At 38.6% G+C, this 18,864-nt stretch overlaps 1 protein-coding gene across 1 annotated transcript; it reads left to right on the top strand.

Moving 5' to 3' along the window:
- The first annotated feature begins 1,553 nt into the window (after window positions 1-1,553).
- slc15a1b (solute carrier family 15 member 1b) lies at window positions 1,554-17,340 on the top strand. Its single transcript, XM_054776033.1, has 22 exons — window positions 1,554-1,588; window positions 3,310-3,394; window positions 3,638-3,779; window positions 3,857-3,976; window positions 4,048-4,147; window positions 5,361-5,451; window positions 5,546-5,629; window positions 7,924-8,006; window positions 8,122-8,208; window positions 10,014-10,103; window positions 10,186-10,230; window positions 10,309-10,341; window positions 10,409-10,497; window positions 13,536-13,617; window positions 13,728-13,844; window positions 13,928-14,068; window positions 14,151-14,197; window positions 14,266-14,373; window positions 14,446-14,560; window positions 14,631-14,768; window positions 16,897-17,004; window positions 17,098-17,340. The coding sequence occupies exons 1-22, from the start codon at window positions 1,565-1,567 to the stop codon at window positions 17,338-17,340; spliced, it is 2,172 nt and encodes a 723-aa protein (XP_054632008.1). The 5' UTR covers window positions 1,554-1,564.
- The last annotated feature ends 1,524 nt before the right edge of the window (window positions 17,341-18,864 follow it).

Raw genomic sequence — 18,864 nt, 5'->3', positions numbered from 1 at the left:
ATGTGTTCCCTAGGGCAGTCATCTCCAACCTTTCTGGACCCAGGGACCGGCTCATGTTCCCAAAAATCTCCGGTGGACTATGATAGGGATCAAATTGATCTTATTTATTATGTATTGTGCAAAACTAAGACAGGAACAATATCAAATTTAAAAAAACAACATTAATACAGACCATCCACCAGTACGAACCTGAAGTTTGTTTTTCAGAGAGATTTTATGTCGCTGTTTGCTGTGTGTGGTAAAAGGCAGTGTGCTAGCATGAATTAACTTGAAGTTGTGCACGGAACAAATATGCGAATAGCACTGAATAACGTCATCAAATCGTACCTTTCTGCATTCCCACATACTGTAGTATCAGCATTCGGGACCATATATGAGGTGAAAGAAAAATGGTAAAAATACAGTATAGTAGTCTATCTGTGCAGCGTGGGAGAAAGTCAGCGCACACACAATGGGGCGTTCAAGGGCTCCCGAATAAAGTGGGACGGTTCGCAACACACAACATAACAATGCAAAAACTTTGGGATTTCCAACTGTATATTAACGGTAACCTTACTGACACCTAGTGGCCAGTGTAGAATACTACATACCATCACAATTGAATGCCTTATATTTGTATTTTAGTTTATTTAGCCGTTCTTATGCTTGAAAATGCTTAATTTAGGCAACAAATATACATATATGTGTTTTTACTAATAATAGGCCATATTCAACCACGAAACAGCATGAGTTTATTCATCAATATATATTTGAAAAACCGCCAAGTGGTGACTGTAATTGATGCACCCATAAAATTGTCTATTTTTGACACATTGTTTTTTTTTTTTTTTTTGGGGGGGGGGGGGGTTATTTTAGAAGAAAAAAAGTAAAAAATTTTTGTGGGCCAAAAATATGCAAATTTGCGGAACCATCAATGCTGAATCGCGACTGTGCTGATCCGTTGTATGCTCGTTACAGTATGGCTGAAACAAATCAAACTGTCGTTCATTACTTAACTTGATGTTGCTTGCGTTTATTAATCCAGGTATGGTGAATTTCCGCCCACTTCCTTAAAACCAGCCTCAAACTGTGTCATTCCTGCATCTCATTACACTGTGCAGGTGTACACAAACAAGAGTACCCTGTGAAAGGGTAAAGGTCACTCTGATTATGCACATTATTAACATCACCAGTTGAACGTTTGGCTGCGTGCACACATTTCCAGTGTACGCGCATGCAGACATGACACGCTTCCACATTGATACGGTGAATGATCTGCTAGGCTATGACCAAGCTTATCTGCACATTTAGCCTTGACTAGCATGTGGCTCATCCACGTGCTCCCACGCACCGATGGGAGGTTATAAAAGCTCACTTTGCCTCCGGTTGAGCTTCAAGTTTGGGTCCGAGCAGAGGGAGGATACAACGTCACTGCACCCACTCAGCATGGCAGGTTAGTCCCGTCTGAAGCACCACCAACAAACACTCCTCATTCACCTGTATTTGCTAAGATTAAATGTATACAAAACACAGATTTTTCAGATTGTCTTGATTTCTTTTCTTTTTCACAGGTAAAAAAGATGACATGGGGAAGCCCAAGGCAAAAAGTGTAAGTATTATTTTTTTTAAAGATTGCACATTCTGCATATTTAGCCCAAAAACCCAAATCCACAACCTATTTTTGATGGATTTTTTTTTCTAAAACACTATTAATTAATACCAAAGATGTGTGATGTTACATACATGTTATGTTAATCAAGGTAAATGCATTCGTCAACTACACACTTTTTTGTGCTCAGTACCACAAATGTACTTTATTGAACAAAAGAACATACACTCTTGATAAGAGTGTTAATTTGAAGTTGAAAAATTGCAAGAATTTCCATTTTGCACTGTTGGATGTTCAGGAGGTTCTAAGTAGAGCTTCAAAATGCACAAAAACTGTTTTTGAGCAATGCAATTTTTTGGAGACAAGCATGAAAGTGAAATAGGCTGTTCATCAAATGATCAAAAGTTTAAGACCATAACTCAAAAAACACCTGGAAACCCCTAAAGTAGAAATAAAATGTTAAAAAAAAGGACTCAGTAATGAGCAGCTGTGCCATTCTTGTTAAACACCTAAAAAATTGGTTTGTGCATACGTGGTGCCAGTGTTTCCAGGAGGCTAGTGGGAATGTTGCTCCAGGTGGTGAAGATGGCTTCACGGAGGGCATCCACTGTCTGGAACTGATGTCCATTTTTATAAACTTCCCTTGCCATCCATCCCCAAATGTTCTTAATTGGATTTAGAACAGGGGAACACGCAGGAAGGTCCAAAAGAGTGAGTCAAGTCCTTTGTCAGGTGGGAATTGTCAACTGCAACATTGTGCTGTTAAAAAAGCCAGTCATGACCACACAGACGAGGGCCTTCAGTCATGAGGGATGTCCCCTGCAACATCTCCACACAGCCACCTGCCGTTTGACAACCCTGCACAAACTGAAGCTCCATTGTTGCATTGAAGGAAAACGCATCCCAGATCATAATGGCTCCCCCTCCACTGTGCCGTGTGGAAAACATGCAGATGCTGTCTGATGGGTATTGGAATGCACCAGTAACAACCTTCATTTGGGCCGAGGATCATCCCGTGTCTTGACGGACAGCCAATCGGATCCTCCGGCTCAGGGCCAGTGACATTTTTTTGACTCTACTTGGCTTTTTTGTTCCATAACACTCAGGATCTTCAAAGAAGTTTCAAATGACTATCTTTCTGCTTCCAACCAGCAGTGGTGCACTGTGAGAGGTGTTTCTTATGAAGCTCAACAATCCGACTGCGTTCAAAGAGAGAAAGCTTTTTTGCCTTTGCCAGAGAGAGAAGAGAAGAGATCATGACAGTGTGAATACCTGACAGAAAATTACATTGAATCTACATTTTTGCCAAGATTGTTGCTTTTAAAGCCTGTGGTCTTAAACTTTTGATCAGCTGATGAGCAGCCTATTTCACTTTAATGCTTGTAGCTTGGTCATTTTTTTTGTCTTATTCCCATTTCGCTTTTTGCATTTTGAAGCTCTACTTAGAACCTCTGAAGATTCAACAGTGCAAAATTTTAACTCTTGCAATTTTTCAAATGGTCTTAAAAAAGTTTGATCAGGAGTGTATATACAAGGGATCCTGGTGGAGAGACCAGAATGTCTCCCTTATGTTCCCTTATTTTCAAATGGAAATGTTGACAGGTATGATTTTCGGACATATAAGGTGTTGTTGTGATGGTTTCTTATGAGATAATACAGAACAGGACTTGTCCCTGTCCTTGTCTATGCTACTATATGTACACATCACTCTGTTTTTCCAGGCTACGGTGTGCGGCTTCCCAATTAGTATCTTTTTCATCGTGGTCAATGAGTTCTGCGAGCGTTTCTCATATTATGGCATGCGAGGTGAGTCGCTTTGTTTTTTAACCGGACTGTTCAGGTCATCTCAAAAGAGGTTTCGCCTCTCATCCGAGCAGGCTTCATCAGACTGAAGCTGTCCTATTTAGTCTTTGAGCGTGAACTGATGAGGCCTGTTTGGACGAGAGACGAAACATCTTCAAAGACACCCCGAACAGTCCAGTTCCGATTGATTTCAATGTCCTGAGAATTTGTCCCTGTTCATTCTAAAGTCTCCCTCCCTGTTTGCAGCTGTGCTGGTGCTGTACTTTAAGTACTTCCTGAGGTGGGATGATGACTTTGCCACGACGATCTACCACACCTTTGCTGCCCTGTGCTACCTAACCCCAATCCTGGGCGCCATTGTGGCCGATTCATGGCTCGGCAAGTTCAAGTGAGTGTCACAGCACTCCATGTCATGGCATCCTGAAAATGAGGGTCCTTAACCTCCTCGTTGTTGCCCCCATGCAGAACTATTGTGTATCTGTCCATTGTGTACGCACTGGGGCAGGTGGTCCTGGCTGTCAGCGCCATCCATGACATCACAGACGCCAACAGGGACGGCAACCCGGATGACATGACTTTCCACATGTGAGTGCTTGGATGGGTGTAACACAACAACCGACCAAGATGAAATCTGACTGACTGTGTTCTTCCGTCAGAGTTCTCGCCATGGTTGGCTTGCTTCTTATTGCCTTGGGAACAGGAGGCATCAAACCCTGTGTGTCAGCCTTTGGTGGAGACCAGTTTGAAGACCACCAGGTCAGCAACCTGAACCGTAAAATGAATTATAAACCCTCAGACTGCTTTTACAGAAACAACAACACTGTTTGAGGACAAAAATATACATATTCTGGGCAGAGAAGATAGATGGTTTGAAAGAGGAATAAGGGAGGCCATCAAGTCAAGGTTGGGAAACCATATCTGAACAGGAGGCCAGTCTACGACACCACCTCTCCCCCACATACAATGCTGTCCTTTTATCCCTTCCTAAAAGATTCTATCATTTATGACCATTGTTACTTCTGAATAGAATGCTAACAAGGTGACCGACAGGCCTCACTCCTTTATATCTTAACAACTGTCGTTTTGCACCGTGACAGAGTGAAACAGTTTTTGTCTGGATATGCCTCTACCTTTAGAGGATAAATACTTTGGATTCTGCACCAACCCCATAGACTAGACCAGTCCTATCTTGTCAGACTAGAGCTATCCTACCTAGTCTTAGACCATGAACTGATGAAGCCTGCTCAGATGAGAGGGGAAACGTCTTCTAAGACAACCTGAACAGTCCGATTGCGATCGATTCAATGCCACAATACAGAAACACATACAGATACAGAAACAATACTTTTAATCCTAAAGTCTCCAAGTCGAGAACGTCCCAGAAGTCCATCTGAAAGTTGGAATAAATTTCACTGGAACCAGTTTAACCATATATACATTTACATATCCGAAATAAGTCAAGTTTTTCTGTGCATGTACAAGGTCTACATGGATGATCTTGGTATCAAAGTAAAGATCTTTATGGGTCCTATAAATGTACATTTCTCTGCTACCGGCTAAATGAAAATGCTGCTGGTTCAGTGAGTTTTAGCTGACGTACTTGCAATTACATGGATGCATCATGTGTATATCGATGCAAATGTGACATCGTACTTTCCATAGCAACACAAAGCCTCCTTTACTGGGGTCCATAGGGTTTAAAAGGTTAACAAAGGCAGATTTAGAAAACATTTGATGGTAACTTCCAGGAGGCGTCCTGCTTTGTAAACACAATATTTCCACACATACTTTGCCCAAGGCAACGTATGACCACTATCTCCTTAACTCACTTATCTGTTCCTTGTGCAGAGTTGCTTATTAACTAATAGGAACATCTGTCTCAGTGGCTTTAGAACATTGTCCAAGGCCAAGTCCAAAGATAACTTCGCAATGCGTCAGGTTGCTTCTTGACTGTTTGCATGTCCAACAGGAGAAGCAGAGAAGCACTTTCTTCTCCATCTTCTACCTCTCCATCAATGCAGGCAGTTTGCTGTCCACTGTCATTACCCCCATTCTCAGAGGTATGCATGGACAGATTCAAAGAGAATGTAGCTATCGCGCGGTAGCCGGAATATATAATGAGTTTGTTTTCTGTGTGTGTGTGTTGCGTTCCAGCTCAGGAGTGTGGAATCCACAGCCAGCAGAAGTGCTATCCGTTGGCTTTTGGAGTCCCTGCAGCCCTCATGGTGGTTGCTCTGAGTAAGAACCCATCCGTGTCATTCGATAAAATTTTCATCACTGTGCTAGTGCCAATTTTCAACCATCAAGAGCCCAGTTGATTTTAATCCTGAAGAACCCACATCACCTCCACTTTAATGGAACCTGATACAGCTTTGCGCTTGACTTTAACTTGCGAAGTGATGTGACGCTATTTTAAAGCCATTTCACAATTCTAATGCTTTATGTAATACAGTGGAAACTTGGTTAGCATCATTAATCAATTCCAGAAGGTCGGACTCTGTCAATCCAATGAATCCCTTCGAGAAAGGCAAAAATATTAACACAAAACATGTTTTATAGTTACAGTACAATTACAGTTTTACAATTACAGTTTTACACACAAAAACACCTTCCTGTTTTGACATAAATTATTTATTGAATTCAGTAGTGCTTCTCAATTCAAGTCCCAGCTTTTCTTTTGATCACCGCCCCACAATAACCCAAAGAAAATGGATAAAGAAAGTGAGAAACACTATTGACTTAGAGAAATAACTCATGGCAAAACAGGAAGGTGGTGTCCGTGTTGATCTCGCTGCCACACTGTGTCTTTGGCAACAATCGCGTCTTCAATAACTTTGAATCGGAATTTATTCCTTTCATTCGTCATTTACAGTATATGCATTTCAAATTTTTTTATACATGTAAAACTATAATTGTAAAACTATAGAAATGTGTTTTAGAAATGTGTTTTGTGTTAACATTTTTGAGAGTCAATCGCTGATGACATCATAGACGGGCAGCGAAGCTGACTTCCACGTATTAGCAAGCTAATAGGATGCTAACAAGGATGTTTTGTGATAAAAATATATTGCGAACACAGTTAAACTCACACAGTGTATTAACAACATGCCAAAACGTGTGCCGAACTCGAAAATGTACGCAAGCCAAAGCAAAATTTTGGTGTAAATTTACGGCAGTAATCGAAAAACATGCTAACCAGGTCATGCAAACTGTTCTTCTAATGCAGGGATTTACAAAGTGCGACCCACAGCTCTTTTTTCATTGGCCCGTGGAACATTTTTTTAAAATCATTTAACTAGAAAACTAAAAAATAAATAAATACAGCAAAAATCGAAAAAAATCTGCAATAATTTGTTATTAAAGTCGTAATCTAATGAGAAAAAGTTGGAATTTTAGGAGAATAACCTCTTAATTTTATGAGGAAAAATAATATCATTTTAGTAGCATAGCAAGTTGAAATATTAAAGGAAGACGTTATTTTTTTTATTTATTTTTTTACAGTGGTAGTATTATGAGAAACAAACAAAACAACAAATAAAATTGTCATTTTTGGAAAATTATGTTGTGGAATACGTTATAATGTTACAAGAATAACGTCAAAATATTATGGGGATAAAATCATAATTACGAGAAGACAATATAAAGGAAGAATGTTGAAATACTGTAATTGGAAAATTAAAAAAAGCAATAGCAGAAATGAAAAAATAGCTGTAATTTTACGGGAATAAATCAAATTATTATAATAATAAAGCCATAATTATGTGAAGAAAACTACACCAAAAAACAGCAGCGAAGAAAACTACACCAAAAAACAGCAGCATAAATGAAAAAAAAACCTGTAATTTTAAGAAAATAAACATTGTCCCGTACTGCTGCAAGAATCAACACTGGTCTGTAAAGCCTCATTGGTTTCAATTTGACAGCTGGAGAGAAGCCAAACTCTTTACTTAGGTGGCCCCACCATCTAACCGGAACTACGTTCCTCATCACCGAAATCCGACCGGAACTTGGCTCACGGGACGAGGTGGTGGTAGTCATTGTTGATGCACTACATTGCTGATGGGGGTGTCATACAACTTCATGTCAAAAAATCCACACTATCCCTTTAATAATAGGCTTTTTCACCTACATCAAAGCTGAGATGCAGTTTTTTCTTGAAATATAACTTGTTAGCATATCTACATGTGTTGCTTTGCAAAATATCAAAGTTGCATCCTTTCAAGAAGCGATATTGTTCTTCCTCAGTGCGGTTTAGCAGCACACACTGTATTCTTCCGCCGGCATACTGTAACTAGTTCTCCAGCAAGTCTTGTGTTTACAGACCAAAATTAATTGGTTAATTAATGGGACCACGTTTGTTACCATGAAGCGTCGTAACACAGAATGCTGTAAACAAGCGACCGTGTTTAGTGTTTAGGATATGCAGAGGACCAGACTTTGGACACGCCTGCACTATGAGTACAATGTAGTTCCACTGACATACTATACAACTTTCATGCCAAGATTTTCATGCATATTTTGTGTGTGTGTAGTTGTATTCATCATTGGAAGTGGAATGTACAACAAAGCTGCTCCTCAGGGTAACATCATGGTCAAAGTCTGCAAATGCATTTGGGTACGCTCACCTTTCAAGACTAACTCTTATGACTCCTTGATTCAACAAAACAGTACTGTTATCATATTATTTAAAGCATGGACTCAATATTCACATATTTTGCTCTCTCCTGCAGTTTGCTATTAACAACCGCTTCAGGCATCGTGGTCCACACTACCCTAAAAGAGCGCACTGGATGGACTGGGCTGAAGAGAAATATGATGTAAGATCAGAAGATTCACTCAAAAACGTGGGCTGGTCTGTGTGGGCCATTTTAATATTTAACATTTAATTTATATTTATGTTAACCACACACACACACACATATATATATATATATATATATATATATATATATACACACATTCATATATATATATACATATATACACATTCATATATATATACACATATACACAAACATATATATATATATACACATATATATACATATATATAGTTAACATTAGATTTCATAGTGAGATTTAGCTTTAGATTAAACATTTACAGTCGTCCCTCGTTTATAGCAGTAAATTGGTTCCAGACCCCACTGCGTTAAATTAATTTCTGTGATATAGTATTCAATGTTAATAAAATGAATAGTTTTGTAGTTTGAGCATAAAAAAACCTTCTAAAAACCTTTCTAAATACGGTGTTTAACATTATTGGAGCCCTGTAGACATTAAATAACACCCCACAGTCACCTGTACACTTCTACTATTCATTGTTTACACCACATTGCAACACTTACGCTGCAGGGACTCGAGACGGCCGCTAGCTAGCAAGCTAACGAACTAACCAGGTAGCTTTGAATTTATTTCTTCTAAACTTAAGAAGCCAAAAACTTACCACTTCCGCATGGAATGGGAGGAGAACGTTTTTTTTTTTCCACTCTATTATGTCAAGGCTGACTTCATGACTTCATGCAGTGTTAAGGTAATGTAATGTCTCAATGTTTTGTGTCATTACTGCCGCCTAGTGACTACAATACTACATATCACTTGTAATTCAATATGTTTTGACTAATAATAGACGATAGTCTACCACAAAACAGCCTTATTAATTAATGAATTTCTGAAAAATCGCGATATAGCGAGGGAGCGATAATCGGACCACGATATTGCGAGGACTGTAATTTTAACATTCAGATTTAGATTTACTCTTTAGAGTCACCATTTAATTTATACCTTCAATTTGAAGAAAATGAGTTAAATGTGAGAAATTATTACTATGAACTTCAGTCTTTGCTTTTTTTGCCCCATTTGTGCTATTGTTTTTTTATTTTCAAAACATTTCTCATTTTCTTCTTAAATAATCTTTAAAAATGTTTTTATCATTATAACTTTATTCCCATAATATTAGAACGTTTTCCCCAACCTGATTTTTAAAAAAAAGTTTAGTTTGTTTTTCATAATACAAGTTTATTCTCATAAAATTGCAACTTTTTTCTCATTAGAATACGAGTTTTTTCTCTTAATATTTTGACTTTATTCTCGTCAAATTAATTTGTTTTTGCTATTTTTTATTTTCCAGCCACAGTATTTCAGCATTCCTCTTGTAAATTTTCCTCAAAGAATTATGACTTTATTCCGATATTTTGACGTTATTCTCATAACATAACTTTTCCCGCAACCTAATTCATTTGTTGTTTTGTTTGTTACTTGTTATATTATGACTTTAAAAAAATTTTTTTTTAATATTTCACATTTATGCTACTAAAATAACATTATTTTCCCTCAAAATATTCATTTGACATTTTCCTCTTAAAATTATCACTTTTTCTCGTTAGATTCCAACTTTTTTCTCTTAATATTTTGACTTTATTATTGTAAAATTACTGATGATTTTTCCATTTTTGCTGTTTTAATTTTTTTTTTTCCCAGTTCAACAATCATTTTTAAATACGCCGAGGGCCAATGAAAATACAGCTGCAGCCACTTATGGCCCCCGGGCCGCACTTTGGACACGTTTGTTTTTGACTAACATGCAAGAATCACATTTTCTCCCCTGCTTGTTATCTTTTTGCAGAAACTCCTGATCGCACAGGTGAAGATGGTGCTGAAGGTGTTGTTCCTCTATATCCCGCTGCCAATGTTCTGGGCTCTCTTTGACCAGCAGGTGAACACCCGCCCCACCAATATGTTTACTGTATTATTGTGTGAAATATAGCCAACAAAAGCAAACTGTGTGTACTCCACAGGGATCCAGATGGACCCTCCAGGCGACTACCATGAACGGTGACTTTGTAAGTGTTTTTTTAAAAATATGTATTCCTGTTTGAGTTTGAAAAACAAGGTTTTACAAACATGTCTGCTTTCAACAGGGAATCCTGATAATCCAGCCAGACCAGATGCAGGTGAGCGGTTTTGTCAGGATCTTTATCAGGATGTTTTTCCATCTAACTTACCATTCTGGCCTGTCAGACGGTCAACCCCATCCTGATCCTGATTTTGGTGCCAGTCGTCGACAGTGTAGTCTACCCGCTCATCGCCAAGTGCAATTTAAACTTCACGTGAGTGTTGCTGTCATGACTTGTTACAAAACATAAAAACACCTACTTTGACCCTTTAACACAAACAACAGGAGGTCATCCAACCAAACGCCTCCCTCACTCACGGTGCAAACGAAAATAACACAACAAGAGACATGTGGAACACATAATTTAACTGCACCAGAGAGAAGTGAGAAGTTACAGGAGCACTGCCGGTATTTTATATTGCTATTTATACAGTGCTACCTTGGCATACGAGTGACCCAACTAACGAGTGTTTTTTAGATGCGAGTCGTCTCGGTTGATTTTTTTGCTTTGAACTGTGAGCTAAAATTTGGGTTATGAGCTGCTCGTTACTAGCTATTTGGGGGAATTGTGTCAACGTGACCATGACTGAAGACGAGAATTTGTACACTGTATCGACTCATTCCATTTTTAAAATATATCGTATATAATTTATCGTACATCATACCTGTGTATCAAGAAACGTATCAAATCGTTCATCACAAAGAGATTTACATCCCTACTTATTATAAATACTTCTTATGAGTCAACTATGGACAATATTGGATTAATCACGATTAAATATTTGTATCGATTGACGGCCCTAGTATTTAAATATTAAGTCAAAAAGGAATTTGATACCAACTAAATACAGGGCCAATACCATTCCTATAAAGACACTTTTTTTTTAAAGAGCATTGAATGATTTGGTGATTTTTGCCTTTAATGTGTTTATCATGTTTATAATCAGAGTAAATCACAAGACAAGGATTTTAGGAAAACAAAATATTTTTAGGAACAAACTTAGTTGTGAACTCTGCATAATTGATACACCCCCCCAAAATTGTATTTTTCACAATTTCGCTCTTCCTCGTCCCAAAAAAGCCACGTGCTAGCTCGACATAGACGTTTCTCCTTGGATTTCGGATCAACATTTGCAGTAAGACTGATTATTGTAATTATTAGATTAGATTAAGCTCCAGAACCCTCCAATTTTCCCTGCAATTGCCATTGTTCACGGAAGCTACCGGAAACTAAATGCACAACCCAGGTTTAAGCCCTAAATAAGCCCCACACACTTATTTAACGCATTTTAAAGCATAAGTATTCACCCCTAACGGTGATAATGATCGCTAGAACAGATGGAATCTGAGCCACAGGATAGCCTTTGCTGCCTAGTTGGCCTAGCTGGATCGTCTCAGCTAGCTGCCGGAGAAGGCGTTTCTCCAATTTGCGTCTACATAACCCACACATCTTACCTGTTGTCATTCCAGCAAAGACTTATCATCATATATTAACTTTGCTGCTTTGAGGCTGCTTTTCACAACTGTGGTGCGTTTTTCAAAAATATATTAATAAAATAACCACTCTCATGGTTGAATACATCCTATCATTAGTAAAAAAAAAAGAAAAAAAAAAAAGAAAAAGGTCATATTTAAGCAAATTTTCCATAAATATTGCCCAAATTAAGCATTTTCAAGCATGACAATTGCTAAATGAACTAAAATACAAATATTAAGAATTCAGAAAACACATTCAAAGACGTTATGATGACATGTACATACACAAGCACAATAACATGAACACAATAATAATGCCCCTAAGGGTCATTACATTACATTGATGGGACAATAGCCATGGCAGGATGTGCTGTACAGAGCAGGAAGTCAACAGAATAACAACAAGGAACTCTCCCAATGCTAACGTGTAAGTCTATATTATGTCTTATTTTCTATTGTTATGTCGACTATATTGGCTAACAGGTGTGTAAAGGTGACTATATGGGTGCTATTTCATGTCTCGAGGGTGCCAATAATGTTAAAAACCGTATTTAGAAGATCATAAACAGGTTTTCTATGCTCTAACTACAAAAATATTACATTTCTAAATAAGAAATCCTTCACAGGAATTTACTTATCACGGTCGTGTCTGGAACTGATTAACTGCAATAAACGAGGGGTTACTGGATTATCTGTCATTCAAGTCATTTAGTTTTTTGTCCCTAAAATCTGCCTGTGTCCAAGCACTTATTCCCAGAGGTACAAGAAATACAAACAACACACACATATATTTGTGAAAATAAATGTAGAAGAGAACTGAAAAATATGAATCTCCTCCTGCTAGCATTCATCTAATACTGATAATACCAATGGTATCCATGCCAGGGGTTCTCAACTGGTCTCATCCTGGGATCCACATTTTCCCATTGAAGATGTGACCCACTTTTACAGAGGTAAAAGCAAGCTAATTTAGTTTTAGTTCAAAGAGCCTTCAAAACACGCCATTTTTTTTAAGCATAATTGCTTTGCAATTATATGTGCAAAATGTGTTTAACAGCACAATATTAAGAGGAGGAATGTCAACTACAAAAAATATTAATACTAAAAATGTTTGTGTTTCAAAATGCTACATTAAATATTTTACTGTAATTGATAAGAATTACAAAATGAAATTAATTATGTCTGAAGAATCTTTCATTTTGAAATACAAATATTTTGAAATAATATGAAAATGCACCAAAATATTTAATATAATTTTGTAATGTATGTAAATTATATTAATATATTTCATGTGACCTGAAGTATTTTTTTGAATTTTGAAACAAATATTCTGAAATTGTTTAAAACATTTAAAATAAAAATATATATAATTTTGACTACCAGATATATATAATTTCATAATAGAGTAGAGGGATAGATGGTAGATCAAGCTAGAAAACGGAGAGTCTTTTATCTTAGACCAAGAATTCAATTCAATTGATTTATATCATTAATTAAATACAAATATTTGAAAAAATATATATTTTTGACTTGTCTGCGACCCACCACTTGAGAAACACTGAGCTATACTATCGATATCCGGATCGATCCACCCACCACCTAGAATTCTGAAGAAGGTCAAATTAGCACTTGTTACCTTTCATCCCTCTAAAAGTCACATCTTTTCAGCTGATCTTCAAAAAGTCAAAGATTTATCTCTGGCCAAGAACACTACTGATCACCTTCTCTGTTAATGCGTGCATGCGTGTGTGTGTGTGTGTGTGTGTGTGTGTTTAGTCCGTTGAGGAAGATGACCGTTGGGATGTTCTTTGCTGCTCTGGCGTTTGTTTCCGCAGCCCTTGTTCAGATCCAGATTGATGTGAGTGTGATGGCGGTGAAAACACAATCTCACGCACACACACCGGAGAACCCAAAACATGCCAAAACTGCTTTCACACATATTTATCTCCCACTCCCATCCACGTTTAGCAAACCTTACCCACCTTCCCATCAAGCAGCGTGAGCCAAGTCAAGTTCCTCAACATGCTGAACAAGCCACTGGAGTTCAAGGCTGGGTCACAGTCGCTTCAATTAAGCGCGTTCACGGTACTTCAGCAAACCCCTGGTACTGATGACCCACTTGGACTAAAAGCAAGTCACTTGACTTTCTATGGGTTGTGCTACATCAGGCCAGCAATGACTACCTGACCTTCGATGAGCCGTTTGCTCTGGAACTGGGCCCTGGTGCCGTTTACCCGATCAGTTTAGCTGATGGATCCCGGAATACTGTGGTCATCATGCAGGACGGGCCCCAGCCCCGGCCTCTAGAGGTGAGCAAGGCCAGCAGCCGATGGGGACAAGGGAACATGTCTTAGGTCTAAATTCACTTAAGATATTTTTTTTATTCTTCAGTTTGAAGACCTCAAAGTCAAGCCGGAAGAGGGAGCTAATGCAATAAGGCAAGTTGCTAATGATTTAAGCTTGTGCTGATACAGCAACAGTTGTAATTACTGTTATCCTTCTGCAGGTTCTTCAACAGCCTCGACTCAGTTTTGAATATAACCGTTGGCAATCTGGACTTCAATGGGGTTTGGGCTTCCAACATGTCAAAATATGTTGCAGTGCCACAGGGGAAGTAAGAAAGGATTTTTTCGGTCTTTTCTTTTCTGATCGTACATGAGAATCAGTGAGAAATGTCCTCAATCAGTGCACAGTTCCTGATCAAGAACAGTTCAGGAGGGGAATGTGTCTACAACCAGCAACTTGGCTTTGGAAGTTCTTACACCTTGGTCATCCCGCCAACTTTTGTGTTTGGACCAAATGTAACGACATATTTAAAGACACTTTTTGTGCTTGGGAAGTATTTGATCTGAGTGATTTTGTGTCCTCCAGTGTGAACAAGACATCCGTGTAGTAATGGACATCAGTCCAAACTCCATCCACATGGCTTGGCAGATTCCTCAGTACTTCCTCATCACAGCAGGAGAGGTGGTCTTTTCTGTTACGGGCCTGGAATTCTCCTACTCACAGGTATTCATTGCATGCATCAAAAAAACTGTTTAGACAGTGGCTGTTTTAGATATGGGCCTCATGGGCCTTGGGAGGCATTGTCTTGGGGTGCTGCAAGGATGAGGAGGGAAAAAAACAGATTCATATTTACTAGCGGTGTCACGACATCTCACGGGCACTAGACCTGAGACAAAAATGAAGTAAATATTTTTGCCGGCCTCGATATATTGCTGGGTGCATGCGTGTCTGTTTTCCTCTTCTCTCGCCTCCAAACAGGAAGGAAGCGGGTTTACTCTGTGCATTGGACTGTTTGTTCCATAAAACAACGGCATGGATGACCTCTTATCAGTCATACAGTCAAAAAGAGTGTAGCCTCGTGAGGGTCAATGCAAGGTAGCATAGTAGCAGTTAGGCGGGAAAAAGATCCTTGCAAACCCAAATGCCACAGCATTTGTGGGAATATTTCAGATTTCAACCAAATGAGCAATGTGAGCCCATCAACATGAATGAGCCATGCTCAAAAATGGTGGCAAAAAAGGAAACACAGTGAACTTGCCCACTGAAAACCACCATCGACTCAGTTTTCCCATAGGAAAAAAACTGACATGCAGAGCCTTCGTCGTGACAGTCAGAGATGTTTGGTTGAGAAAGGAAATACAAACAGAACAGCACAAACTTGTGTGCGTTACAGAAAGTCGTCGCAAAAGAAATGCTGCTTTTTAATACGGTTGAAAAGACAGCATTTCCAGAAATGCTGCAAACGTTTGACAGACAGTATGAATTTCCTGTGAGAAAATACATCACAAACGCCAATTCCACAACAGTGAAATATGTCAATCATTTGGGGGACAATAAACATTTCAAAACGCAGCTGCATTGTTTGGTGACTCAGTTAGAGTCTGTCTGTCCAGTCATATATATTTTTCATTGTGCTCATTGTGCTGTGTGTCTTGTCTTCTGGGTTCAGTGTCCCGTGACACCCTTAATATTTACTATCCCCTGGTCAGGATATGTGTGTCAGATGGGCTTCACCCATACTGCTCATATGAAGTGGATAAAACCAAACCAATGTGAGACGATGATTATCTTTTAATACAGAAGGTAATGTTGTACGACTGCCAATGATTGTCACTGACAGACGTATGCAAAGACTGCAAGATACAAGACGAGTGAGCAGCAGTCCCTGTTTAGGTGGCCTTGAAAATTTGGCATCAGAACCCATACAATTATTCTAAGATTCTAAGAATATATATTAGTAGAAAAAAATGTGGATTTACTTACTGCTACCTTGGCACGCTTTTCCTCGGTCGAACATCTTCTGGGGTTTTGACTTTTTGTTTCTTTCGATCTGCGTCAGTGCTGCTGTTGTCCCCAGTCTGGGTTGAGGAAAGATAGTCAGGACAGCTGATGGTAGAAGCACCCTTTGGTAATACACATTCAGTCCCAAACTTTCCTTAATCTGATGGGCTTTATCAAAACAACTGTTTACGAAATGCGGCGAAGACAATACCGAAGAATCTGACATGGTGAGTAGCATCTTTCGGAAATGTGACTTACTCAGTCTGCTGGAGTTTTCCAACACCTGCAGGTGTTCCCAAACCTTTGGAGGGGAGTGTGTGTTTTTTGAGCACTTTATGTATTTATGGATCCCTGCACCATTTGTGTTTCAGTATTTCTCGCAAATTCACCAAATTTGGTGAAAAAAAAAAATACTTTGTTTGTTTTCTCCGAAAATTGGCATCTTTTTTCCACAGAAACCACATCTAATTCCCTCTAAGTCGGTAATAATTTATAAAATAATTTAAACACACATGTAAAATGTACAGCATACATGTCTATTTATAAAAAGCCTACAATTTTCACACGTTTATGTCTTTATGCTGTTTTGAGATTGTCCTTGAACGCACTATAGTTATGTGCTATGAGACATACCGAACTGCATGTGAAAAATAGACACTTTAAATGGGAGTATCAATTACTTGCGCTTTTTCAGTATTTGCAGGTGGTCCCTGGTTGTATTGAAAAGCAGGGCTCTATTGTACTTTGTTATTATACACCACTGTCCCTGAAACAAAAATAGTTTACTATCTGTATCCATATAGCCACAGTATTTTGTGCAATGATTCAAAGAAGTGTCTTCTTTTCCCAGGCACCCAGCAACATGAAGTCGGTGCTGCAGGCAGGTTGGCTGTTAACCGTTGCCTTCGGTAACATCATTGTGCTCATTGTTGCTGAGGCTGCAACACTTCCGGATCAGGTGGGTGCTTTAAGTATTACTGCAAGCTATTAGATATTATAATGTTAAACAATAAGAATACTGCCACAAAAATGTATCCTTTGCATCTTTCAGTGGGCCGAGTACATTCTCTTTGCGTCCCTGCTGGTGGCCGTGTGCATCATCTTTGCCTTCGTAGCCTACTTCTACACGTACATTGACCCAGCCAAGATTGAAGCTCAGTTCAGTGAGATGGAACCCGATGACAAATGGAAGAAGGAGGCTGGGAAGGACTGGGTCGAGCGTCGTAATGAAGAAAGGAGAAGTTCTGTTTCCAGCTCGGATGAGGAGAAAGAAGTTGCACAGACCAGGATGTAGATAATGATAGCGAAAAAAAACAAACAAACACACTCACCCGGACCCTCTTTGTATATAAACGCTGCTCGGTTCTGTGTTTTGTATTGTCTGTTTAATGTCAAAAGTGACTTTGATTTGTTTTTGCTTGTTTTTAGTAGGCGGGATTATGCAAAAAAAAAAATCCACAAACTTTGTTGAGAGGCAGACCATTGATTAAGACCTCTTGTATTTTTTGGTAAGTTAGGTCTAGACATTTTAATACATTTTAATACATTTTGCAGTGAATATATATAAAAATAAAATGCCATGCAATGCCATTCACCCTGACTGGAGTTCTAACCCCGGTCCCCTGTTCCGAGGTTGCCACAATACCATTATTAATAAAGTAAAGTAAGTTAAGTAAGACACCCACTTAACCCTTTATCTTCGAATACATCATCTCCCCAATACGCCTGATTTTCAATTCCGCTAGTGACTTCCAGCATGAGTAACTCGATCACTGGTGATCGGCGCTGCTTGTAAATTTGGTGCTCAGCCAGATGCAACAAGCACAAATGAAACGACTCACTGATAAAGGGTTCAGACAACTTAAAAACCTCCACACTACAAAATCATCTGGAGCTGTTCAGAATCAATATTGACCTAATACCATAAAGACATAAATATTGATTCAATATTGATAAATATTGATTCAATATTCAGAATCAATATTGACCTAATAACATAACAAAGACATAAAACTTCTCAATAAAATACATCTATTCACCAGAGATGTCAACTTCTCTAACTCTCATACATCTTGGTTGTACTACACGCTTGTTGTTTTCATTAAAAATAGATGTTCAAACAGGTTTTTATTGAACATTGGAAAAATAAATAAAATGGGTTTTACATAATATTTGTTAATTTTTTTTTCCCAAAATATAATGTTAAAGAAAGGCAGTCTTCACCTCATTGGGACACATTTTGGGGGCAGCACAAATTTAAAGTAGTAAAAAAAAAAAAATGTATTGATTTTTCTGTCATAATCGACCGTATTTGCACCAGGCAATGACCTAATAAACAGTATAGGGGCTGGTCATCCATGGGGCCAAATTTTGGGGTTGGCACAAATTAATTCTAAATCACTCTCTTTCCATCATAACCCACAGTAGTTCAACGGCAATGATATATTATAAAGCATGGGAGAGTTTGGGGTGGGGGCATCACCCCACACGGGTTGATTTTGGGGATGAGTTAAAAAAATGGTATTGATTTGTCTTTCTGTCACTGTATTTCTACCAGGCACTGACCTAATATACCGCATGGCAGGAGTTAGGGAAGGAGTGGTCACCCACGGGGGCAAATGTTGGGGGCGGCACAAATAAAAACAGCATTAATCCCTCTCTTTCCATCATAATCCAAAATATTTCCACCAGGCAAAGATCTCATATCGGGCGTGACCCCATGCGGGCTAATTTTGGGGGCACCAAAAATTTTAATGAGTAAAAAAAATCTTGATTCACATTATTGATTTGTCTTTCTGTCATAATCCAGTGTATTTCC

Source organism: Dunckerocampus dactyliophorus, chromosome 1 (assembly GCF_027744805.1).
Source record: "Dunckerocampus dactyliophorus isolate RoL2022-P2 chromosome 1, RoL_Ddac_1.1, whole genome shotgun sequence".
Taxonomy (NCBI): domain Eukaryota; kingdom Metazoa; phylum Chordata; class Actinopteri; order Syngnathiformes; family Syngnathidae; genus Dunckerocampus; species Dunckerocampus dactyliophorus.
The sequence above is the reverse complement of the archived record's forward strand: the minus strand, read 5'-3'. Positions and strand labels throughout refer to the sequence as shown.